This window comes from Miniopterus schreibersii (genome assembly GCF_964146895.1).
Source record: "Miniopterus schreibersii genome assembly, chromosome: 15".
Classification (NCBI taxonomy): Eukaryota; Metazoa; Chordata; class Mammalia; order Chiroptera; family Miniopteridae; genus Miniopterus; species Miniopterus schreibersii.
This window is the reverse complement of record NC_138115.1, coordinates 30943901-30970135: the sequence shown is the minus strand read 5'-3', so window position 1 is coordinate 30970135 and position 26235 is coordinate 30943901. Positions and strand designations below refer to the sequence as shown.

Genomic DNA, 26235 nt, shown 5'->3' with positions numbered 1-26235 from the left:
TGCTAATAAAAAACTGGCTGTTTTATTTTTAAGGTTGACAATAGTGTATATATAAAATAGAGCATGCCAAAGACAAGACACATATAGAAAAATTTTAGTGAAATTTAAAACTGCAGGAAATGTATTATTAAAACTAATGACAAAGTCTCAATTCTGGGAAGATGGTGGAAGAAAATAGCCCTCCTACTACAAATGCTTGATACTATCAGACAACATGTAACAGAACATATCTAAAAGCACAGTGGAGCTTGGGGAAAAGAAAGGGAAATCCTCCAGGTGCCAAAAATAATGGGAAAGTGAAAATCAGAGAGCTAAGTGGCTAGGCATGCTGTCCCTGGGCAAAGTGGGGACAGAAAGCTGTCCCGGTGACTTCAGGGCTTGCGTTTTCACACCCGCAGTGAGGATGGAAGGGGAGTCCGCATGCCCCATGAGGCAAGGAGCTGGAACTAGAGTGCTTGCCAACACCAGGACCTTAGAAGGCCTTTACCTTCAGGGAAGGGATACACGAGAAAAATATCAGTCCACAGACATGAGGGAAAGTCAAAACTCCAGGAACAGAACAGAACATAAAAATGGATTCAGGTTCAAACTATAAGAGTTCAGCAAGGTTGCTAAATACCCTCTAGGTCCATCCATGGTATTGCAAACGGCAAGATTTCTTTTTTTTTTTTTTGCTGAGTAAAATTCCCATGTCTCTGTGCCACATCTTTATACATTCATCTATTAACAAACATCTAGGTTGCTTCAATATGTTGGCTATTGTGAATAATGCTGCAGTGAACATAGGGGTGCATACATCTTCTCAAATTAGTGTTTTTTATTTCTTCAGATAAATACCCAGAAGTGAAACTGCTGGGTTGCATGGTAGTTCCATTTTAATTTTTGAGGTATCTCCATACTGTTTTCCATAGTGGCTGCACCAATTTACAACCCTTTCAACAGTGCATTAGGGTTTCCTGTTTTCCACATTTTCAGTGGGTAAAAAACGTAAAGGGGAATAAGAGGTATAAACTTTCAGTTATAAAAAAAATAAGCCACGGGGATGTAGTGTACAGCACAGGGGTTATAGTCAATAATAGTGTAATAACTTGGCATGGTGACAGATGGTTACTATGGTGACAGGTGGTTAGTGTAGTGATCACATCATAAGGTACATAAATGTTGAATCACTATGTTGTATACCTGAGATGAATATACTACCTGCATGCCAACTATACTTTAATAAAAATTAAAACAAAATATTTTAACTATACAGTCCTTAGAAAGAAATCTTAACAAAAGATGTGTGAGACCTTTATGGGGAAGAAGGTAAAATGTTACTGAAAATCCTTAAAGAAGATGACTAAATAAATGGAGAGCTATTCAGCTTTCCATGAAGGAGAAGACTTATATCATTTCCTCAACTTAATCTCTAAATTCAGTGCAATTCCAAAAATTCCAAAATGAGTTTCCATGGCACTTGCTGAGCCCATTTGGAAAATACACATGAGGAATTAGCCAAAACAGTTGTGAAGAATAATATTAAGAGGGAGCTTGCCCAACCAAATATTAAAGTTCACTTTGAAGTTCTAATAGTTAAGACGCGGGTACTGGTAAGGAATAGGAAAATTGGAACAGAAAAGCCTAGAAACGGGCTCATGGATCTATACACTTGATGCTCGACAGATGGCATTCCAAATCAGTAGAAAAGATGGACTATTTAGTAAAACAGCCATACAACAAAAGATTAAAAAGTAGATTCCTTCCTCACACAATAAACAAAAATAAATAAACGTGAGTTAGGGACTTATACATGAAGAACAAAATGTCAAATTTTTTGAAGGGGAAACTATATATGAGAACACTTTCATGATAGCAAAGGATTTTAAGAAGATACACAGGCATAAACCATAAAAGCAACTGTTGATAGATCTGACTTCATCGAAATAAAACTTTGTGTAATGAATGATACCATAAAGTTAAGAGGTAAGACAAGGAAAGATGAGGAAAGACATTTACTTGCAAACTCTATGACAAAGGGTTTGCACTCAGGACGTAGAGCGTTTAAGAATGCCTACATATCAATCTACCAGAAAAAGACCATCAACTCAATTAAAAAATGTCCAAAGGACTTGAACAGAGAAGTCACATAGGAGGAAACAGGAATAGCCAATAAATATGAAAAGATAAACATCTCAGTGATAATCAGGAAAATGCAGATTTCCCAATATCTCTTCTGGACATGAGCACACATTCCGGTATATGCTTGAAACATATTTAAGCATAGATTTACCAAAATTTACTATTTACTTCAATTCATCCACAAATACAAACAAGCAACATATTCTCCCTTTGATAAGTTTATTATACTTTACCTGTTTCATGAGTTCTTTATCCATATCATTTGCCATGGACTCCTGGATAGACCGCAGAACAAGTCTGTATAATGAAACAGTATCTTGACACTGGAAACACTGATGAAGGATTTCATCTAAATTGCCTGCTCTCCCAGCACTGTTGGAATTGAGAATAGATTTAATTTCTTTAGACTGTCAACATCTGTGAAAAATTGGAGGTAGATTAAAAACCATGTGGTCCCTATTTTTTATACTGCAATTGATAATAACAAGAACTCAATAAAACATAATACAGAAAAATGGTACTTTTATGGGGCTGCTAGAGTCAAGTTTTAGTATAACATTTAATTCAATTCAATATACAAATGCTGGTTCTTATTCAATTTAAATATTTACTATGCGTTATAGAACATAAAAATGGCCAAGACATGGTGCTTATCATCTAGAAGCATGCTACGTACATACTAGAAGCAGGAAAAGAATTATAAATAAATATTATTAGTCAGCCATGCAAATTAAATTTTTAGAGCCAGAATTTAGAAAATGTCAGGCTAAAGAAAATCAGTAAACCAGGGGGTGGGGGTGGGGGGATTGTTTTAAATTATTACATAATATTTACCAGCAGTTTCTTTTTTAAATATAAAGATATCTAAAGAGAAAAAAACAAAACAAAAAAAAACCAAAAATGGTCCATAGTCCCTCTTAAATAATTTCAATAAACATTGTGAAATGTACAGAAAATGACTCGCACTCCTGAATTGTACTTATTCAAGCCACTGATATTCAGAGGCCAGATTCAGTGCACAGCTCTGGGAACAGTGGGAAAGCAGTGCAAATATTGTGGGCAATTCAAAGTTTTAGAAGATTTTTTCATTTCACATTTGGTGCTTAAGATGAGAATGTGGAATTAAGGGACAAGAGTACTAGAATCAGTATCTAGAATATGAGTTGTGCTAGGATTACTATCTATTGGAATGAAAAAATTTAATCATTTTTACCTCTGGTTTCAAATGGACAGACAAGTAGGCTGAGATAGTACTGAAGAAATAAAAGTAGTAAAACTTTCTAATGCTTATCTAAAAACAGATTACTACGGGATATCTAAAACTGAAAATCTACTTTTGGATGAAAGGTTTATCAGGATTTAACAACAGAGACAATTAAAAATTTCTATACCCACTGATAGTCAAGGGCACAGGAAATAACATTTGTACGCCTCAGTTGACTCCTCGCTTTCCCAGAGCCAGGGGTCTCAAGCAAGTGACAATGAGCACTCATGGGCGGGCTCCAAATGAGGGCAAGGATGGCCTTTTGCAACCCCCAGTAGGGAAAAGGTTAGTGTGATGAAAGTTACACAAACATATTCGACAAGTTATGGTAATTCAGAGCTCTGGATCTTCAGTTATAAGTCACATTCTCACAGGATGTTAGTGTCACTGCGAGAAGACACAGAATCGGAGTGGCCCAAGAGATTGTCATAGTGATCAGTCCTCCGTTTCACAGCAAACACAAAACATGCAGAAGATCATGTAAAATAATCACCACTTACCATGCAATCATTTTGCCGAAAAGGGTGACATAAAGGGCATTGCAGGTTGTAGCAGAACGACAATGTCGTTCTAGCTTCTTCTCCTGCACCAGTTTACCAAAAAACAAAACAAAAATACAAGACCACCCTGGGATTAAGCAGTCTTTACTACCGAGCCCTCAACAAGTATCCCTGCAGGAATGACGCGGTTCCTGCCATCTCACCAGCAGCAGCCCTGCCCTGTGGTGGTGGGCCACAGGTGAGGCTGACAGGCAAATACTTTTTGCTTTTAAAATACTTGCTTAATATAATATAGTAAAGTAAACTTATGACCAAAATCTTTTTTCTTGCTTCTTCTATATCTGCTATAAATTTAAGAGCAAACATATTTAACAAAGTAATTACTAAACTCTGATTTTCCTTATAATAATAGAGAATATTGCATTTTAAGCCTCATATAAGGTGTCTTATCGGAAAGCTGACAGAGTAAAAGATAGCAGCACAATTAAAAATACTTACCTGCTCTTTACTGAATTTAATGTCTACAGAGTGGCACTCCGCAATTATAATAGATTTTGCATCTTTCGGATTTAAAGGATCAAGATGAAGTGTAGGCCACAACCTTTTATTTAAAGAAAAGAAAAATGAAATTCTCTTCTAATAATACAACAGCTGTACTCTACCCACAAGTCAAAATCCATCACAAGAATTAATTTTTTATACTGCCTTTATAAAATAAGCAAAACTAATCTGTTAATCCTATTAAGTAATATTATTTCATTTATTCTAACATGTATAGCATTACTTTCAGCTATTAATCTCAACAAAGACTTATAAATAGCATGGACATTAGATAGTGAGGTGGTAAAATACTAGTTCTAAGTACTATACTATCAGTTAAACTAGGCATAGATATTAGTACCTATGAGGAGTAATACAAGACACAGTCTTTGCCCGCAGGTTACTTGCAATCCAATTGAAATTTAATCACTCTACAAAATGCACTCTCAGTGGAGTGGTGAAAATTGTTTATTGGAGGGTGGTGGGGGTGAAAAAAATCTTATTTTTTTATATATAAAGCACAAATATACACATCTGTTTATATGCATAAACATATAGTATATGCATGGTATTAAATTTCTTGGCAGGGTGGTGATTAGGAAGAAAATTACTAAAAAGGCTTCTTGTGGGGGCAAAAATAGGTTGAAAAATACTGCCCCACAGAATTCAACCACTGCATCCCTTTCTTGAGGACTATTAAAGTGAGCTCTCCCCCTATTTTCTTCATCCATAAATTTGCCTACTAGACATCACTGCTCAAGTTATAATTGGCAACTCAAACTAACTATGCCGAGAAACAAAGCTGCATGTTCTTTGTGCTTCCCATTCGGTTCATAGGACCACATTTACTTAATTTCTCAGGTCAGAAACTTGGGAGTCATCCCAGCCTTCTCTCTCACATCCCAGATTTAACCCCCACCAAATGCTACACATTGCATCTTTTTCCTGATATTGTCCACTTCTCCCCATCCTCACTGCCGCTTTTATAAAAAATATGAAAAACGCAAACACACATCAAAAACCTTGGCTTGTTTGTACTTAAAACATTTCATGTAGTCTGAAAGAACTCAAGTTAGCATCGTACCTCCATGCTGGAGGGCATGTTTCTACATTCACAGAAACAATTACTCTTACATTCACTGGCAGTGGGTCTATCAGCCATTTCATGTGTTTTTCAACTTGCTTAAAAATATAAAAACAAAATTCAATCTATTAATTCAGAATATTTCAAAACAACCCAATAATCGCTCCCCAAGTAAAATGAAAATTCTCTTTAAGTTTCTCATTACTATTAAGGATAAAATCTTATTTTTGGATGATTTATCTTAGAATAGTAGAACAACTGGCAAAAGACTACTGCTGCTGATCTGAATTCTGGATGCTTAAGGAAATGTCCAGGCCCTAAAAATATGTCAAAATGAACAGTTTTTGCTAATTGTGAAAATTCAGTTGGTCTTTCTCAATAAAATATGAGCATGTACTGGCATACAGTATTTTTTTTTTTTAATCCACATGCTTCCTTCTTTAGAAATCAAGCAGAAATAAAAGAAACATAAATATTTTCTTCTCATGAACATACAAATTAAATGCCTGCTATAGTCACTATTGATATTTTTGTCTCTTTCTGGGTGTATCAATAGGTTATAAAGTGAAAACAGTACCTGAACTTGATCTATAGAATCGATGATGATGATGATGCTGCCTTGATGGCGGGCAGAGAGTTTTTCTAGCCAGCGGGGAAATTCTTCCAGAAGCTTAGCAGGGTCCAATGTCAGAGCAGATACTGACCAAGAGTGCTGCATCAGCTACCAGATGAGAACACACAGACTGAAGGAGTTACACTTTATCACAGTTGCTGAGAAGTATGCCTATCTCTGTGTTTTGAACCAAAATTCAGTCACCAATTGTATTGAGTAATATTTTTAACCTTATGCAAAACCAAAACAAATGAGTAATACTGAAATTGGTTTATCGTCAGGTACTTAGCCCCAACAAAGTCTGAATCTAAATAAAAATTCTGATACTTCCAAAAGATGGAATACTATACCTTGAGAGTAAGTCGTTTAATAATCAGGGAAGGCTCTGAGCTGGTTGACATGGGCCTCCCCACAAAATGAGAAAGAATTAGTGTGTTAGGGGAATTCTTCTGTTGTAATTGAATCCTGAAAGAAAAAGAGCTTTTATAAGACTGATAAAGCTACTTTACTGTCAACCAAAATATAATTCACAGTGCTTTAAGCATCAAATGCTACCTATGAGCAATCACATAGTCAATTCTGAATAAATATGGGAAATTTCCATTTTTACTCCACTTTTAGATCTTTTAAAATTAACGGTTAAAAAATTATAGATTCATTTTAATTATAAATTGATGTTAATATAAGCCAAAATAGTGCACATTTGAATTTAAAGTATTAGTAAAATTAGCATTAACCTCTAATTACAAATATATTAGAATAAAAAAGAAGTTTCTTTATTAACCACAAAAACAGTGTATTCCAAACATAATTTTAAATAAAAAGGCAATAAAAAAGAAACATATGCTAACTCTTCATTATAAATAATTATGAATGAAAGAAAATATTTTTACTACTTATCTTTAAATAATATGAACTGAAATGAAACTGAAAGAATTTATTAGCTTATATGAACCTTAGTCCATAATTTGAAGAAGTAGTTTGCATTCATAGTAAAGGTTATTCTTTATTTTTATATTCTTCATGACTTACTTCACTCTAAATAGTCTTTGTCTTGTTTCACATATTTAAAATCCCAATGAAACTTTTAAGATGAAGCCAATAATTGAAAATAAAGGCACATCCCCTCTAGAACTCACCTAATTCCATGCGACACTGACCACTCCCTTAGCTCTGACCTACATCATTTATCTACACAATCACAAATGCTCACATTTCCTATTCCTTTGTCTTTTTGTATCTTCTCTCTAATATCTATATTGTGTACTCTTAAGGGCACGAATCTATTATTTCATTCCTTTTTGCGTTTGTAATGTTTAGTACAAACTGCAGGAAGGCAGGCATGCAGTACTACATTTTGTTGAATGAATTCATTAGTTCACATGACACAGTGATAACAATTTAACTGCATTGCATCATACCACTTTGATAAAAGGAGAGACTTTCCAGAACCTGGTCCTCCAGATACGAGCAGGGGTGGAATCGGTGCTGGTGCCGCCACTAGGTCATTGAGGCGCTGGTAATACTAGAAACAAAAATGAATTTAAATTGTGAGGAAGCACATGCCTCTTAGAATAGCAAATAGAGTCAACATCTGATTATCCTCTGAATCACTGGAGAAAAGCTGCATGAGAAAATGAAATCTACTTTTAGTCAATAGCACCCTCATAGTTGTTTATTTTTATGGCTTGTTAAATATGCCCAAAGTGGTAAAATACAAATGGGCTGCAATTTCTGCTACACATAGTATTGCTATAAATAATGAAGGTGGGACAATAGTTAAGAGCCCCATGGGGTTTTACAAGATTCAGATGTTTTGCACAATGCTGTAGGGAGGCCACTGTATTACCCTGATAGCCCTTAAACCACAGAAAATACCACAGAAGGCCTTGAGGGGGTACCCACAGGCATCCTTGATCTCCTCGTCAAAACTTTACCTGCCCTGGAGACCACCTCAGTTCCCAGGGATTCCTGAGGACAGGTCCAAGCAAGAGCAGGTTTCATCTGAGGACCTGCAGTCTCCCAGCCAGCCACAGAGATCAGGTTAGGACAGGCCACCTGAGATCTTTCTGAAACTGAGTGAGTTCTAGGCAAAGTCCAAGAACCATATTTTCCAGGCTTTCCCCAGGCATTAAAAACTGGTTCAGAACACCAAAATATCTCAGTACTTACTAAGGAGATTCCAATGTTATCTTGGGAGCTAAAATGTTTATTAACTGTACCAGTTTTCTAAATGAGCTAAGGATTTAAAGAATCTGTAATCAGTTGTTTGTGGCTAGCTTTAGGGTAGCAGACATTTCCAGCAATTACAATATATGGTTACCTGGTATAGTTTCTCAACCAATTTTTCTGTTTGTCAAATCTAAATACAGAATATATTTCTCCAGGAACTCAAATAATTCTGACATCAACGATGCTGCTGAAGAAGCAAAGGCTTTATTGATTTATGATCTTGCAAATCCTAACCATTTAGTTCATTGTCCCACATAAAGCCCAGTTGCAGACCCATGGTTCCCAAATTAAGACTTTTTGCTATAGAAGAAGGAGCACAGGATTTGGAGCCAGAAGTCTTTGGTTCAAATCCCAGATCTGCAATCTACTCCCTGTGTGCTCTTAGGCAAACTATAATCTGAATCTTAGGTTCCTCATTTATAAAATAATAATACTCTCTTATAAAATGACAACAATTTAACATTTATCATGTGCCAGGGACTGTGCCAAGTGCTTTACGTGCATTATCTGGTTTAATCCACCTAACAACCCTGTGGTAGGTACTATTCATTATTCTCACTTTATAGACAAGAAAGTCAAAGTTACCAAAATCCATAGTTAGGAAATGGTTGAACTAGGATAAACAGTTTAAATTATAAAAGGTCTATAAAAATATACCTGTTAGTGATACCTACTGTACAGTATTCTTTAAAAGGTTAGTTCTTACATTAATTTAAAAAGGACTCCAAATGTTTTGACCTTGGACATAGATTCTTTGAGCACTTCAAATTGTTAGTTGTTTTTTAGATATTTAAGAATCCTGAAGGAGTGATCTGCTTGTCACATTAACTACTGTGCTTTGTTTTCTGAACTTGGTATTTTGGTTTCTCCAAGAACTGGAAGAAGAGATAGCTTTACTATTTTTATCGAATTTCCTAGATATCCTAATCTTGATCTGGTGAATTGCAGATGGTGGCATAATGAACATGTGGTTGGTAAATCCTAATCTGCTACTAAAAATGTTTGATGTTCATAAGTATATTTGATCTCACATATCTTTCACATGATACGTACCTAAACACGTCTCAGATAATCAAACCACGAGGGCAGACACTAACACAAATGTTAACCTTGACTATACATGAAAACACAATCGAAATACAGCCTTTAAATGGAGACTGATCTTTGTTGGAACAATACTCCAAATGCTTACTTTCTCAAATCCCAGCTCATGGGCTGAATTTGAAGCCTGTTGAAAAGCTTCCATTTGCTCTTGTTCATCATGTATGTCCCACAAAACATCACCAAAATCGTCTTCTTCTGGAATAGAATCTTCGCTGCCCAAATCCTTAGTCTCCAGGTCTGTGTTCTCGAAGCCTAGGATGTCCTGAACGCCAAGAGCAAGCACAAGAAAATGAATGAAACGCATAAAGACCTTGCAGCAGCCTTAGCATGCAGGCCTAAGGTGGGCTTCACCTCCTAAGGAGGGCAAGTCCAAAACCACAGCCTTTGTATAGTACCTACAAGGATAAACTTATAACTATAAAAATGAATGCTAGTTTTAAAATAAAGAAAAGAAATATTAAAATAATAAAAACAAAGACCTCTCTCTTACTAAAAATAGAAGGGTATTTTACTCCTATGGGATCTGTTTTCTGAAAAATGTTATACATTGTCTTTGGTTATATCTGGCTGGTGAATAATTTTAAAGATTGTGCAAATATTAAAAAATATGCTGCTTTACATCTTTATAAAAATGTAATTACTTAGATGAGGTTCTTGATATCAAATATCTCTGCTTTGATCTGAAGTCTTCATATCATTGAAAATATGTTATCCTTCAGCTGGCCAAGATGCTAAGTATGTGCAGTTCACTTGCTGCCACTTTTTAACTAGTCATTTCATAATCCATTGTACACTTAACGGTATTGAAGCATCAAACAGAGGAGAGATAAAGATACTAGAGACAATGGTACTAGTAATTCCACAGTGACTCCACAGGATGAACTCCCAACACAAGCAGTGGCACTCTCCCTGACGACTGTTTTCACAAAACAAACAAGTGATTTTCTCTGGAAAAGCCAATTTTATGGAAAACATAAATATTTAAGAGGTCTTAAATATTTTAGATGAAATCTTGCAGGGAATGCATATTTACCTGTTTAATAATCTTTTCCACATAAATATAAATTTTATATACACCTTCTGCAGGATCTCCTGAGTGATCAATGATCTGAAAAAAAAAAAAAAAAGTAGTTTAACAACAACAAGGAAAAACAATAACAGGAGGAAGTGGGAAATGCTTTTTTAGTGCTTATGTGTGGGTCACAAACTGTTCTAAGTACTTTCCATGTATTAGCTCCTTTATTCTCACAACCCTCTGAGGGAAACACCGTGATTACCTCCATTTTACAGAAGACAATACTGAGGCAAGTTAAGTAACTTGTCCAAGGTCACACAGGGACTTAGTGTGAACAATGTTGTAATAAAACAAACAGTACACTTTTTTTGCTTATGTGTCCAAATCTCATATTACGTATTTCTGTACCACTCAATATACATAACATTCAAAGTACATCAAAATCAATTTTTATGCTAGTAAAGCTAATTCTACAAAACAAAAAAGCAAAATGGTATTTGGCTATGTACAACGGCCTTTTGAGCTTGCTGAAAGAATGTCCTATCGCCCTGGCCAGCGTGGTTGTTAGCTGGAGGGTCGTCCTGTACACCTCAAGGCGGCGGATTCGATTCCCAGTCAGGGCCCAGGTCGCATGTTCGATCCCAGGTCTGAGTGCATGTGGGGGGCAGCCGATCGATGATCCTGCACTCTCTCTCTTTCTCTCTAAAAATAAGAATGCCCTATCTGTAAAGAATATGTGTATTATTAATAAATGATAATATCTGGTAAGATTAGAATAAGAATGGTTTTAGAAAGCATATCAAGTGAACTGGCATTGAAGTTTAGCCTATATTTACATTTATAATATGGTAGAGAGATCTTACTTTATCCTATTTTCATAAAATAAATTCACCCTTCTAGCACACTAATTTGTAAAAGATTTGTAGAACAGAGATAAAAAAGATGAATTAATATCTTTTCTCATGAGACGTGGACTAAGCTGATAATATAAAAATTAAAACAAAGAAATGGTTCTGGAGATTAACTATAATTTAAAAACAGCACTTTTTTGGCTTAGGCTCTTTGGTTTAATGTTATGCTGATCTCAAGCTATCCTTTCAATACTGAATGATATAAGAGAAATGCTTATATTCACATTTGATCTTATTTTCTGGCTGAAATAAAGAGAACAAAAAACTCTTTTTAAAAGCTAGAGTTGTTTCTTTTGCATTCTTAACATTACAATCATTTACCAAGTGAGCTCGGCGTGCAGTCACGCAAAGCCTGTGATCTCCATTCTAAAGTACATCTCAACGCGAAATCTAGGGGTGAGCGTGTCCTCTCCACTCATCATCAGTTTTTTGCTTTTCCCAGTGCTCTTAGGAAAGGTTACTATAAAGAGGCTCCTTCTTTCACTAATCCTTGGTCAACAGTAGATAGAAAAGAAAAAGAGAAAAAGAAAGAAAAGAAAAAAAGCTTGGGAAAAAAACACAGAAAAGAATCCAAGTTGTCCATTCACAGGTCATACTTTTTTAGCTACATAGTGCTATCTATCCCTCCTTCTCATAGTCCACAATTAATGTCAGGAAATATGTTGATTTGACTGTGAAAATTCATCCAGAATCGCACCATTTCCCATCATTTGCCCTGCATCACCCTGGCCCGAGCCACCAGAATCTCTGCCACACGTCTCCAACTCTGACCTCCCACAACCCAAACCACAGTCAACTCTCAGCGCAGCAGCCTAGGAGAGCCTCCTAAGAATAAAATTGCTGCTGCTGCTGCTGCTGAACGTCCTCCAGCGGCTTCCCATCCCACTCCAAGTAAAAGACCAAGGTCTTTAATATGGTCTCCCAGGTTCCTCACGATCACCGCCTCTTACCCTCCCTGCTGTCTCCCCTCATTCACTCTGCTCCAGCCACCCCGCCTTCCTCCTCTCTCCAAACAGCCAGGTCACTGCCGTGGCCTTTGCTCCAGCACTTGCCTTTACCAAGCATGTTCTTCGAAAGCAACCCTACAAATTTTACCTTGGCTTTGTTGGTCTTGTTCAGGTTAGAAACTTGATCAATCAACTGATGGACAGAGTCGGAACTGACTTTCCCATCCTCCAAACGATGATAAATTAATCGTGGTTTGCCCTCAGGATTTTTCAGAAAAGCTTCTTCACAGTCTTCCAATAAAAGGCTAGATTGGAAATCAGTATTTCTTTTATTATACTGCACTGTGGCAGCAAACAGTCAACCGAAGCGTCAATAATAGGGGTTTACTGCAATAACAAGTGGCCACAAAAGGCACAGCTGCAGAACAAGTGAAGCTTCCCAAAAATGGATGTTTTTATAGCTCTGTTCCAGCTTAATGTTAAAATATATGTTCATTATCAGACAGTGAGGGTACATTAAATTTAATTGTGCATTAAATTAATTTTTAAAGCATATGGAAGTTTAATATTTTTAAATCTAATATAAAAAACTCTCAAACATACTGTTAAACATGGCTCCCAATAATGGATCAGCTCCTGTAATAAATCACAGAATTTCAGCTTACCTTGGTAAAGTTAAATGAATGAGTAAGATAACTAATGAACTCTTCTCAATTTCCCATTTCCTTACAGTGAGGTATTGATTTTCAGCATCTATTGGAAAATGTACAGCATGGAAAAAATATCCCATTGTCTCACACATTCTTTTAAGTTTAGGTGAATAGTCCTAAAAACAAATTAAAACATATAAACTAAAGATCTAGTCAGTTTCATACTACTTAAAATAAAAAAGTGTGCTTTAGAACAGGTTATGTGGGATATTTTCTGATTTAAAAAAAGTAATATTAAAAAAGTCTTAAAGAGAAAGGCAAGTTTCTCTATAAAACAAAATAATAATAGCTTAATAACTTGGCTGTTTTCTAGCTCAGAAAATGATTTACTTCATAATAAAGCTTAACACAATGGGAGAAAAATATTAAGTTATTTTGTTTTGGTATTTATTATTATTATTACAAATGATTTATGTTTTATTGTTATAAATAGCTGTATATAGGAAAAAGTACCCACCACGATCTATTAGAACACTAAACAAACATATAAAATAAAAATATGTTGGTCATAACAAATTAAGTTACTAATGATGACTATTATTCTATAATAAATTAGTAATTCCTTCAACATGTGTTTGGTAATAACCTATATTCAATGAGTGAAAGCTTTGGTTTTCAAAATATTTATCTTTTTACCAAAATAGAGAAACATCAAAAAGGAAAGCTAAATGAACTTATTAAACAATCTGGAGGATGCTAATATAGCAGGTAGAGGATGTCACATGCAGATTTATTTAAAATTCAGTTAGAACAAACAGACAGTAGTCAGCAAACGTCTTCTGTAAAGGGCCAGATGGCAAATATTTTCACGAATTAATAACAGCTTGACAACTTGGCTGTTTAGGCAGACATCTTTGTGGTCCATTTAGTCTCTGTCACAAGTTATTCTGCTACGGTAGTTCAAAATACCCACAGACAAAGTGTAAATGAACGAGCATGGCTGTGTTCCAATAAACCTTTACTTAGAGACACTGAGATTTGAATTTCATATAATTTTCATGTCACAAAATATTCTTCATTTGATGTTTTTCAACCATTTAAAAATGTAAAAACCAATCTTAGCTCTGGGTCATACAAAAATAGACAGCAGGCCAGATTTGGCCCACAGGCTGTAGTTTGCCAACCCTTGCCTTAGATTAACCCCAGTGGCTGCTTTTGAAAAATAAAAAACCATAACAAGGATTAAACTTTGCTACAACCCAAAATAGATTCAAGGATAGAACTGGCAGATATTAACTAAAGCAGGCACTATCAACAAGGGTCTTAAACATTGTGGAGAATGTGTAAGGAAGCCCTCAAAAGCACAATGTTCCCAGACCTTAATTTAAAAATACTGGTAATACTGAGCAATATTTTCTCTTAAGAAAGGCCCAAAAAATGCTTTATATTTAAGACATAATCTGGCAGGTAATAAACTACTTGGATTAGATGTAGTAGAATCAGAAGTAGGATACAATTAACTTGTATTTTAAATCAGTGAATACAGAATTTATAAATGTCCTTACCTTAAGGAAAAGATCCATTTCAGGCTGGGTTTCATCTGTATAAATGAGGTAACATCTGACAGTGTTACTCCATAGAGAATGTGAAAACAAGGGAGTAACCTGTAATAAACTAGCTACAGCAACATCCCAGTCATCTGAAAATAAAATTTCTCATAAGTTCATGAAAGAAAAAAAAGCACCAGAAAATATTTGACAAGATGAATTTTAGAAAGTCAGAGAAAACACAACAGGCATCATAGAATGGAATCTGATCTCACTTGTTTCTAATGACATAGTTTCTAGAATAACATATTAGAAGGCAATCAGTTCTCTAATGTCAAATTTTATTCTGGGGCTTAACACAATCAATGTCATCAGTGGTCTCTGCTGGGGTACTGGTGGTTCCAGTCAAATACCAAGGAAGTATGCCATGTGGGCTGTTCAATTAGTTTGCTGCTTGAGAAGAGCCTGCATTCCCAGGCTCACCCATGGTTACCTATTTATGACACATGAAATATACTGAGTCAAAAAGAAAGTTCAAGAATGGTATAAAATGAAAACTAACCATATGCTATTTAGTGTGAAAGAACATTTAAAGAAATATGTGGCTAATTCAAAAGACATAATTAAAAAACAATTTTAATTTTGCTAATAGATAAATAATTTTACAGTTTTAAGGAAAAAAGTGAAGCTACTTATAACGTCTCAGATCTGCATTGGTACTGAAATTCTAAACAGATCTTAGAGCTGTTTTAAACACCCAAATTATATAAAAATAATGAAAATCTTCTTTTGACTAAGAATACTATATTACATAACTGAGGTTTTGTATCTACTCTGCAGCCTGCTCTAACCTTCCACATCATCAAAGATGCAGAAAGAAAGACTGAAAACCTCTATTTCTCAGTTAATCTATATTAGACGCTCACTGCTCAACGAAAACATCTGAGAATTCACACCAGAATTTCAATTATTAGAACGTGAATGGACAGTCTGGCCAGGGAGCACCATCTGATCCTGATGTGCATAAAGTAACTTCATCAGCCCTGGTCAGTGACAGCACCAATACATGACGGTTTGACAATGGAAGACACCCAGTATACAAATCGAATGTTCTGTTGATGGTAGTTGTCCCAGCACAAGATTGTAGTACATAAACAGTCACTACCAGTAGCCAAGGTAACAGGCAAATGGCGTGTGTTACCTCTGTTGACGTTTGCAAAGGGTCCTTCCACATCTATAGAACTATGGGCAAACTCAGGGCCCCTGAAGGACTGCTGCAGCTGGATCATACTCCCTATGGAAGGTTCACTTCCCAAGGCTCCGCCAGTCCAATATTCACACTGGGTTCCAGCAGCTGTTAAAGCAAGAGATTTTATCTGAATGTTCAAAAACTTACCAGGTATACTGAACAGGATTGCTCATTAAAAAAACAAACTACAAGATCATAAATAAAACAAATATTCAAACTTTAATGATTGTGAAAATACTTTGCCATCCACGTCTGGCAAGTTCTAAGGTACAGGTTAACATTGTTCTGGTTATTATCTCAAATTCAAAGAGAGAATTAAAAAGAGAAGATGAAAAAAATCAAGAATACAATGCAATCTATAGATGATGTATCATAGAACCGTACACTTGAAACCCATATAATTTTATTAACCAATGTCACCCCAATAAATTCAATTAAAAAAAAAATAACCAAAGGAATTATAATAACAGAAGTTAAAAACACCCCCACACAAAAGTTCTTAAAAACATTTCTAACTATATGGTTTAGGCATCAATGTCAAATTTGAAGTAAAGAATTTCAAAGGAATACTATTACTAGCACACCAGTAATTAATGTTGGTAACACATTAGGTTGTAAGCTAAGGATGTAAAGAATACATCCTCTAATCTCCCAGAGCAACAAAATTGTCTGAATCAATAGGTACTTAAGAACTTACAGATTTTTTATGTAAATTATATTTGTCAGATTGTCTATATGTCATCCTTGACTAACCATAAGTAAACTGGAGGTTGGGCTAAATCTCTGGCAAAATTGAGATGATTATTTGTAGGTCTTTGAATCTCAAATGAGAGACATTCCTTCTTCATGTTTAAATCAAAATATGAAGAAAGACCTAGGAGGAAATATTAACTTGATTAATGTGGGGGCATAAAAGCATCTTCTTAGTCACTCTAAGCCAGTAAGAATCACTTCTATTTTTTCTCTCTCAAAAGTTAGTAATAAAAATACCAGGATGCTGGTCACATTCCCAGTGGTACTAAAATACAAATTAAAAGGGAATTGTCAGTTGCCGTACTTCATTCCAAAATGTATCCGTTTGTAAGAATATAAATTTTTTTTATAAATGGAAGAGTGACTGCATTTTCCCACCACATTTTAAATAGAATCTATTATTTTCAATATCAGTCACACTTTATCAATATTTTCTCGAAACATGGTGGACCCTTTCATTCTGTGATTATAGGCTTTTCTTTATTTCCAGAAAAAGACATCTTTTATATGTTTAATTATGAAATAAAAATTTTTTGAATAGTTCACAGAACTGTACTGGGAACTATTCAGTGAAATACTATGCAGACATCCTGATAGCTGCAAAGAATACACCATTATGTGGAAAAACAGTGTGACAGAGACTAACTGTCCGCCAGTATCCACTCTCCCTTTCTTCCCTGAGTAAGAGCCTCAAACTGCAGGTGGAGACAGCCTCTCCTGTCAGTGATTACACCTCCCGGTCATCCTAGGTAGAGTTCTGGCCAAGGGGATTTGAGTAGGAGTGACTGGTACAGCTTTCAGCTTGTGCTTTCAAGGAAGGGAATGTATTCCCTTTTCTCGTCCCCTGGCTACATTACAGATGTGATGGTGGGACCTGGAGGAGACAGCCTAGACTAGAGAGAGAAAAGCTGTGGGTTAAGGTTGGCAGAGCAACAAGACAGAAGGAAACTCAGCCCCTGACAACATCATGGACTTCAAGGAAAAGAGCTTTTGTAACAGTTGGGAACCAGAGAGCAAGTGCAACTCTATTTATAATAGCAATCACTTATAAGTAAAAGGATTGAAAGTTGGCTCTGCAATAGTATTACACTTATATTAAAAGCTCAAAATATTATAAACATAAAATACATTTACCAGTAACATCTGTACAGTTGTCATCTGAATCAGACTCCCCAGGATCAAATACTTGGATCCCCTGAACTTGTAGCCTCTGAAGTTTGCTCTCCAACTCTCGCTTGGCTCTCAGTAAGTCCTGAATTTCATTTTCTTTGGTCTCCCTAAAAATCTTTGAAAGAAGAATTTAAATTTTGAAACTTTTTCTTAATAAAAAAAGTTGTGTCTTCAACTCTTAAGGCAAAAAACTGGCCTTGATGTGGGGCCCTTGATCTCCTCTTTTGTAGGATGAATAAGCCGAGTACCTCCACCTCACTGTTTTGTAACCGGAGCCCACTGGAATTCCAGCAGGATGCATGCCTGTGGTGTGGGGCTGTCCAGTGCTCTGCACAATGTTTAGCAAATTTGTCATCCCCCTTCCACTAAATGCCACTAATGCCCTCCCATACAAAACATCCCCAAACATTTCCAAATACCTTCCCCCATAGAGAAACACTCCATTTTTTTCCCAAATCCATAGTAAAATGTTCACTTTTATACCTTTTCTTTGAAACTATCTCAAGTTTACCAGGTTCAACGCAAAAATGTAAAAAGTGTTCTACTCTAGTTCTTCTAACTTTCATGACTCCTACATCACTATTATTTATTCACCACAGCATTATTTGAACTTTGAAAATGTATAGTTTTTATTCTGCATCACTTTGGGGATAAAAATGTAAGGAATACCTTGAATTGCCTTTTAACTTTATCTCTGTCATGTTCAAATGTAGCTGCCCTCTCCATTGCTTGGTATTTGGCTTCTAAAGCACTCTCCTTTTCCCGAAGTATCTTCTGATAAGTTTTTTGAAGTGCCTGGAATAATTTACCTTGTTATTTCTAACAAAAATAATATTCTTCCCAAATTTTACATTATCTTACATACATATTACATATCTTAGAATTTTAACAATGTACTCAATATTTTACCAGTTATCAAGAAATACATATTGCCTCTTTATTGAAACACAATAAAAAATGCAAACATGCTTGAACTATAGTAAATAAAGACACTTCAACTTTAAGCTTTCAATGGAAAATACTTTCTCTTTACTGTACCAGCTCTTAATCTTACACCTTACTTTGCCCATCTTTAAGAGAACAAAAAGTACTATTTCTAAGCTGAACTTGAAAGATAATTAATTCTGCAAGACCATGTGCTCCTTGCCTGCATGACTTACTCAGTTCAAGGTCATTAAAACCCAAGAGCAAGGGAGCTTCACAAAGAAACTGAGACATACACCCCACCTTGGAGGTATGTACAATTTGGGGGGGGGGGGGGAGTGAAGAACTCCTGGGAAGATTTTGATGAGCTGCTTCAACAGATGTCATCAAGTCTTTTGTGTGTGTGTGCCCTGTGTGAACCTACTTCCCTGGACCCCGTGGGGACTGGCATTTGCTGCTTCGGGACACTTCCAGGCTACCTGCTTCAAGGCGACTTAATGAATGAACCAGAAATAGAAAAGGGGTGGCATTAGTACAGGAATCAGTTTAGATCCCAAGAGAATATGACTCCTCAAATCAAAATGCACAGTGGTTCCTGCTCAACTTTCAAATCTAGCTGGGTTGGAGAGGAGACAGGACGGGCAAGGAACGGGGTCAGCGTCCAGAGTCCAGCCTGGCAGTGTCTCCGGAGGCTCGGGCCAGGGGCAGGGCGCGGGCCTTTTTCCCGGGCGCCGCCGCCCTCGTCGAGCCCCGGCCCGCAGTTACCTGCAGCTCGGCCCGCAGCCGCTTGTTCTCCGTGTCCAGCTTGGCCTCCCGGCGGCCCATGGACAGCAGCTCCTGGTTCTTGCTGACCCGGAAGATCTCGTACTCCTTCTTCAGCCGCTCGTACTCGGCCACCGCGTACTCCAGCTCGGGCACCGACGAGCCGGTGGACTTGAAGCTGGCGCCCAGCAGCCCGCCGCCGCCCGCCGCGCGGGGCAGCGACCCGGGCCCAGCGCCCCCGGCCGCCGCTCCCGCGCCCCGGCGGAACGAGCTGCGCAGCAGGCGGGCCTTGGGCTTCACCTCCACCGGGATCTCGCAGGCCTCTCCGCCGCCCGCCCCGTACGTGTCCTCGATTACCTCCCCTCCCGCGGGGCTCACGAGCGACGAGGCGGTCCCCATGGCGCCGATGGCCGCCGCTGCGCGCCGCACCAAGAGGGGGCGGGGCCGAGCGAGGGGGCGGGGCCGGGTGAGCTGGACGGGGCGGGGCACAGGAAGAGATGGGGCGGGGCGCGCGGGATGGGGCGGGGCGAGCAGCAGGGGACGGACTGGGCGGGGACGGACTGGGCGGGGCCGGGCGGGGGCGGGACCAGCGCGGTCCCCCGTCGGGGCCTCGGGGCGGGCGCACGCGCGGCTTCTCTCGGCCGCCCCCCGGCTCGCGGCGCCCTGCGCGGCGCGGGCCTCCGCGAGCAGCGCCTGGGCTTCCAGTCGCTCCGGCTCCGCCGCTGCCGTCCGGTCCTGTGGCCGCCGACCCCGCGCTCCTCCCTGAGGGCCGTCGGGAAGCCTGCGGACTTGATTACGCGCAGGCTCGCGCCTCGCGCTTCGCGCCCCTCACCGTGCAGGCAGCTGAATGAACCGCGAGACTTGGTACCAGCCAAGGGAAAGCTTTCGGCTGCACAGCCCGAGCCCGCCAGGAGCCGTCCTTAGACGAGGTGCGGTTTTTTGACTTTTTGCAACAACCGACACTGGCTGGAGACTGCACAGCAGGGACACTGTGGGGCCCCTCAACACATAAAGGGCGAGATGAGTATTACAGTACTGGGGGGGGGGGGGTAGGTGATATAAAAAAGGAAAAGAGGGCCTGTTTCAGACTGGAGAGTCAGAGGAAGGGCGGGGCTGGCCTCCTCCCTCACCCTGCCAACTCCTGCCAACTCCTCGGGGACTGGAGCCCTGGCAGGGAGGGCAGGCGCCTCGCTGATTGACACGCGTGGGCTGGACTCTAGGTAAACTGTTAAAGCTGGTCTCTCTCAGATGGTTTTGTAAGTTCTTCAAAGGCCTTTTCCCCCCTCATAAATGGGTATCTTTAATCTTCAATTCTCTTGACCCAGTCTGGTGCAGCTCTATTCCAGCTGTTGCTCACTGCGTCCCCAGCTGGAAGGAAGCCTCTCTGGATGTTGGAGCATCCTTCCAGGGTGTCCCGTGGACAGACCCAAGAACATCCAACCTGGTTCATTTCTCCCGGGAGCCCACATCTCACCCACAGGTGTTACAGGTCAGGTTTCCTGGGAAGCAGACTCTGAGATGGACATAACCAATCAAGATACTTTTTAGGGAGTGCCCTTGGGGTCAACACCTATGGAAAGGGAAGGAAAGAAGCAAAATTGGGCAGCGGGAGAAGTTGAGCTTTGCTGCAGTCTTAATGGAGACATCAACCAACCTGGAAGTTCAGAAGCTGAGATCGTCCTGTAGAGTTGTCCTAACTTGGGGTGGGGAGCTGGGGCTTTATATCCCTGGAGCAGCCAGGTATCAACTCTCTTCAGCCAAAACAATCCCTGTGGGGACTGACGGCTGAGGGCTGTCTGCTGGCATCACTTCCAGAGGCTGGAGGAACAAGTCTTTCAGTCATCACGACGTCTACCACAATAGGAAACACAATCTTTGCCCCACAGAACTGTGGGGATGCAGGCCAATTCTAACTCCCTCCATCCAAGTAGCTGGTCACCTTTTCTCCAGGAAGGAACCAGACCCCAGGCCATTGTGGTCTTCAAACTCCAGGTGAAACATATTAAGTTCTTCAGGTAGTCTCCTGGGATAAAGGGAAACATTCTCACCATCACAGTACCTCAAGAACTCTCTCCCTTATAATGTGCTTTCTGATCTCTAACTTCCAGTTCTTGTACCCTCAGTGTGGATCTGTGGTTTAAGGATCATTCTCCCAGGTTTCTGACTACCTCCTTTGAAAAATTCTGCATCTTAGTCTTGCACCTCTTTTGGAATGTGCCTCAGCTGCAGACCTCCATTATTACACTTGCATAAATAAGCCACCCCCATCCCCTACAGACTCATAACAGACAACTACACTTACTTCCCATAGTTTGTGGAGTAAATTCAGACTCTGCAGCTTGGGACTGGGTGCCCCAAAGCAATGAATCTCTCTCTCCTTTTCCCTCTCATCTACCCAGGAGCACCCCTCTGCCCACATCCAGGGTGATTTTTCTCTTCCTAATACCAACATGCTTTCTATTTCCTTTCAGTACTCTCCGCCAACCCTCACTCCTTTCAAAGCCTGGCTTCTTCCACTAAGGGACTTACCCTGGATAATCACACCTTTCAATAGTTTATCACATTAGCAGTTTTATTTCAACAATCCTTGCCTGCTTTGTGCAGAGAACAGTACTTAACTGTTTTCCTGATCTTGAGTTTCATTAGTTGCGTCTGCATTTTATCAACCTTTGTTATTTTGGTAGTTGGTATTGTTATTGTTATTACGCCATTTGTTGCTTAGATTCCTCACCAGCAACCCTTGTTGAGCTGCTGAAAACATAATGTAGTACAAATGACTGATGAGCCAAACAGATGTCAGTTGTGGCCCCAGTTCTCAGAAAGCATATGAATTGTCACTGCCTTTAATAACCTTTAAGTAATTTTGCAGATACCCCCAAACACAAATCCAGGTTTTCTGAGGGCATGGAGACTTACCCCTATATAGTAATTACTGGCTATCTTTCTCATCAAGGGCAATTTGTATAAATTCAGCATGCATACTGACCTTGGATAACTGTTGGTTAATAACTGAGTGAGCCCAGAGGTGATCAGATACAGGGTTATAGCCCATCCTCAGTATAACAGTGTACTTGGTTTTCAACATATTTCTTAATCCTAAAACATCATAGGATTTTCTAATTTACAACCTCGTAATTTGTTTCCCTTTTTATGCCCAATTTAACTCATATACCTCGGTCCGTATTTTGAAAGGATAATCTGAACACACAAGTATGGTGAGGAACAAAGTCTCTGGTAGGCAGCTTATGGCTGTTTAACACACCTCCCATTGAAAAGTGAAGTTTATGATGAGGACAGGCTACATAATTTGTGGGACCAGTGAAAAATGAAATGCAGTGCCCTTTGTTCAAAAATTATAAAGAATTTAAAGATGGCAGCAGTAGAGCATTAAACCAAGCGTGGAGCCCTTTTGAGATCAGGGCCCTAGGCAGCTGCCCTTGGGGTTTGGAGGGTCAAGCGAGGATATAGCCCAATTCCCCCTCCCAGTCCGGGGAAAGATGTCTGCCTGGACAGTGGCCATGACCACGAGGAGCAGAGCAGCACAGCCCCAAGTGTTTCCCACGTCTTTGGTAGCGAACAAGCCTCACCAGGCTCTCTGTTTGTCCGTGGTCTGCATGCAGGCCTTTCCCAGCACAGCTCCCTCTATCTGTCTCTCTCCCCTCTGCTAGATAAGCCCCTAGCCTACCCGCCAGCCACCCAAAGGTCTTCCCCAGATGTAAGTAGTAAAGGCTATGCCTTTCCCCTCTGGTCCCCTGCTTGGTTATTTTGGACTAGCAAAGAGCAATGTGGTGCTCCCTGGGTTGGAGCTCCTACAGTACAAGGTTCTTCAAGTGGTCACACACCTGTGACTCCAGCCTGTTTATGACTCCCTCCCTTTGAACCTGTTTGGGCTTTGTGACTGCTCTGACCAGTAGACTATAGAGAAATGACACTGTGCCAGGCCTTGAGAAAATGGCAACGTCCACTTCCTGTGCCTTGGGGCTCTCTCTGGGAGCCTTGGGCCACCATGTAAGGAGTCCTAACACCCCAACTGAGACTGCCAGCCTGGAGAGGTTGGTTATGTGGAGGCCACAACCCAGTTAAGCCTGGCCATCCAGCTGAGGGACATGAAGTGAAGCCACCTTGGACTTCAGACCAGCCTATTTGCTAGCTCTTTACAACTAAGTGACGTCAGTTGACCCTCAGGGAGAACAGAAGAATCACCCAGCCGACCCCTACCCAAATTTCTGAAGCACAAAATTATGGGATATAATAAAATTGTTGTCGGTTTAAGCCACTGACTTTGGGGAGTAATTTCTTCTCACAGCTGGAACAAGAGAAAAATTTCCTCACATTTGGTCAAGGTAGCTTGTAAAATGAATAAATAATGCTGCCACCTTTTTAAAAATGTGACTTGTAAAATAAATATTATTTGTGTAGGTTAGTGTGTGTGTGGTTCTCAGACTATGAATTTCAGAATCACTTGGGACAGTTAAAAACAGATCCGTTGAATTTTAATTTCTGAGACTGGAGCTTACAAATTTGCATGGTTAGTTAATTCCCAGGTGGTACTTATGTAATTTAAGATCTCAGAACCACTGAAATGGCATAAAAACTGGCTAGGGATGATCTAATTCCTTGCTACTCAAAACTTGGTCCACAGATAGCAGTTTCGGCATCATCTTGAAGCTCGTTAGGAATCATTCTCAGGTGCCGTCACCTACGGAATCAGTGCAGATTAAAAAGATCCCCAGGTGATCTGAAGATACCTTAAAATTTGAGAGGCACTGCTATAAAACGATGATTCTTAACCTTGGGTACACATTACAATCACTTGGAGAACTTAAAAAAAATACGTCTGCCTAAGCCTCTCAGACCAATTAGATCAGAATCTCCAGGGGTGGAGATCTGGCTGTCATTATTTTAAAAAAGCTCCCCAGAGGATTTTAATCAATAGTCAAGGGGGAAAACCAGTGGGTTCATCCTTTGCTGCCTCATTATTGCCAACATGTGTGCAATCCCCCTTGTTAACCTTCACATGTTTGCATGCATCCAGATTCCTATTTAAATTTTCTTTCCCTTTATCACAGTTCATCACAGAGAGTGCCCCTGTGATTGTGACCATTTTGGTAGAACTGTGCTTCAATTTTAGAGACAGATATGGCTTCACAAATGGCCAAAATATCCCTGAGAAAATTTATCACTTTGGGATAAAGGACCTATCTAATTGGCACTGCTGTATGAAGAACTACATAGTCTTCAAAGAGAAAGGAATTTTTATAGAAGGAAAGGGTTCTAATTCTCATTAAAATTGCTAACCTTCTCCTAGACTGTTTATCCTTCTCAGTTCTATCAAGTGAACTCTGATTCCTGAAGTCCCTTGCCACAAAGTTTATAATTATAACTCTGATTTCAGGAATTACCTACGGTGTAATTAACAATAGGGAACATCTAATCCGTTAAGCATCTGTGATTTAACATTCCTACCACTAGGGGACAGTATAGCCCAGGAAAGAATTAATTTGGCTGGTAGTTTGTCTATGTGCGGGGTGGGCAAACGTAGGTTTACAGTTGTGAATACATGAAACAGTTTATTCTTGTATTATTATTTATTAATTGTATTATTTATTTGTATTACAAATGTAAATCTACTTTTCCCCACCCCTGTATATAGAAGAATCCTCTTTCTCATACGAAGATGAAGACTATCTGTAAAGAATTCAGTTCAGGTGTTGCTTTCAGTAGTGATCCTTACATTGCCTCACTTAGTTCCCATCACAGTAAATGAAACAGACAAGAGCAGGAGGCTGCAAACTTTTTCTATAAAGGACCAGATAGTAAGTACTTTATTCTTTATGGGCCATATGGTCTCTGTCTCAATTACTCTGTGCCATTATAGCATGAAAACAGCCATGACAATATATAAATGAATGGGCCTGTCTGCATTCTAGTTAAACTTTACTTACAAAGATGGGGTGGGAAAATACAACTAGGTTTTATATTTCAAAAATAACTCAAATTAATTTCTTAAAGAGCAAAAACAAACCAAAAAGAGATGGCAGGGCAGGTATGGCTTTAGGGCTATAGTTTGCTGACCCCTGAACTAGAGGGGTAGTTTTTGAACATGGTTAATTTTCAGAAGTACCTGGGGAGCTTGTTGAATATTTGGAGTCCTGGACCCCACATCAAATCTACTGAATCAAAATATCTGTGGATGTGGCCCAGGCATCTGCATTTAGAGAGAAGGTAGAATGTTGTGCAGTATCTCCCCCAAATATCCCACATTTTCAATAAATTTATAACTTCACAAAACTTGCTGTGATTGGAGTTTTTATTTCTTGTTCTTTCTCTTCCTTTTTTTTTGTTGCAGAAATTGGTGAAGGGGAAGAGTTTATGGCCTAGGCAAGTACAGAGGTGAAACGAACACACAGGAATACAGTAGGAAAGGAACTTGGGTAAGGACATTTTAATATGAAGCATCCAGCCTGGCTGGGTGTGGTTCATCAGTTGAGCATCGACCTAGGATCCAGGCGATTGGGGTTCGATTCCTGGTCAGGGCACATGCCCGGGTTGTGGGCTCGATCCCCAGTAGGGGGCGTGCAGGAGGCAGCCGATCAATGACTCTCTCATCATTGATGTTTCTATCTCTCTCTCTCTCCCTTCCTCTCTCTGAAATCAATAAGATATATTTTTAAATAAATAAATAAATAAATATGAAGCATCCATTTCTCATGAAATGTATTCTCTAAAGTAGGGTTGCCCTGGGCTATTTCACCTTGGAATTTTTATTATAACACTGATAGTTTTTATGTACAAGTTTTAGCCTCAATCCATAAATGAGTTGTGTTCCAATGACTAATTTAATATCCT

At 39.2% G+C, this 26235-nt stretch overlaps 2 protein-coding genes and 1 long non-coding RNA gene across 8 annotated transcripts in view; 2 read left to right on the top strand and 1 right to left on the bottom strand.

The window, feature by feature from the left end:
- The window catches only part of UBA5 (ubiquitin like modifier activating enzyme 5), a 40915-nt gene extending 24917 nt beyond the window's left edge, over positions 1 to 15998 (top strand). Inside the window, exon 13 of the mRNA XM_081159679.1 lies at positions 15369 to 15998. The gene's annotated coding sequence lies outside the window, so the exon portion shown is untranslated. The remainder of the gene's footprint in view (positions 1 to 15368) is intronic.
- NPHP3 (nephrocystin 3) overlaps positions 1 to 19785 on the bottom strand; it is a gene marked incomplete at its 5' end in the record, with an annotated part of 31167 nt that extends 11382 nt beyond the window's left edge. For both annotated transcript variants that reach the window (XM_081159672.1, XM_081159673.1), the window contains 16 exons: positions 2355 to 2493; positions 3886 to 3968; positions 4384 to 4486; positions 5510 to 5607; positions 6087 to 6230; positions 6473 to 6587; positions 7544 to 7647; positions 9547 to 9720; positions 10492 to 10566; positions 12480 to 12636; positions 12997 to 13157; positions 14547 to 14680; positions 15730 to 15882; positions 17665 to 17815; positions 18370 to 18495; positions 19390 to 19785. In XM_081159672.1, the coding sequence (XP_081015798.1) occupies positions 2355 to 2493; positions 3886 to 3968; positions 4384 to 4486; positions 5510 to 5607; positions 6087 to 6230; positions 6473 to 6587; positions 7544 to 7647; positions 9547 to 9720; positions 10492 to 10566; positions 12480 to 12636; positions 12997 to 13157; positions 14547 to 14680; positions 15730 to 15882; positions 17665 to 17815; positions 18370 to 18495; positions 19390 to 19785 (2313 nt within the window). The remainder of the gene's footprint in view (positions 1 to 2354; positions 2494 to 3885; positions 3969 to 4383; positions 4487 to 5509; positions 5608 to 6086; positions 6231 to 6472; positions 6588 to 7543; positions 7648 to 9546; positions 9721 to 10491; positions 10567 to 12479; positions 12637 to 12996; positions 13158 to 14546; positions 14681 to 15729; positions 15883 to 17664; positions 17816 to 18369; positions 18496 to 19389) is intronic.
- Positions 19786 to 19979: 194 nt separating this feature from the next.
- LOC308567860 overlaps positions 19980 to 26235 on the top strand; it is a 122046-nt gene continuing 115790 nt past the window's right edge. For 2 of the 5 annotated variants that reach the window (XR_014000388.1, XR_014000392.1), the window contains exons 1-2: positions 19980 to 20315; positions 25736 to 25820. This is a non-coding gene — a long non-coding RNA (uncharacterized lncRNA). Of the gene's footprint in view, positions 21379 to 25735; positions 25821 to 26235 lie in introns of all 5 variants that reach the window. The other 3 variants (XR_014000389.1, XR_014000390.1, XR_014000391.1) reach the window with 2 other exon arrangements.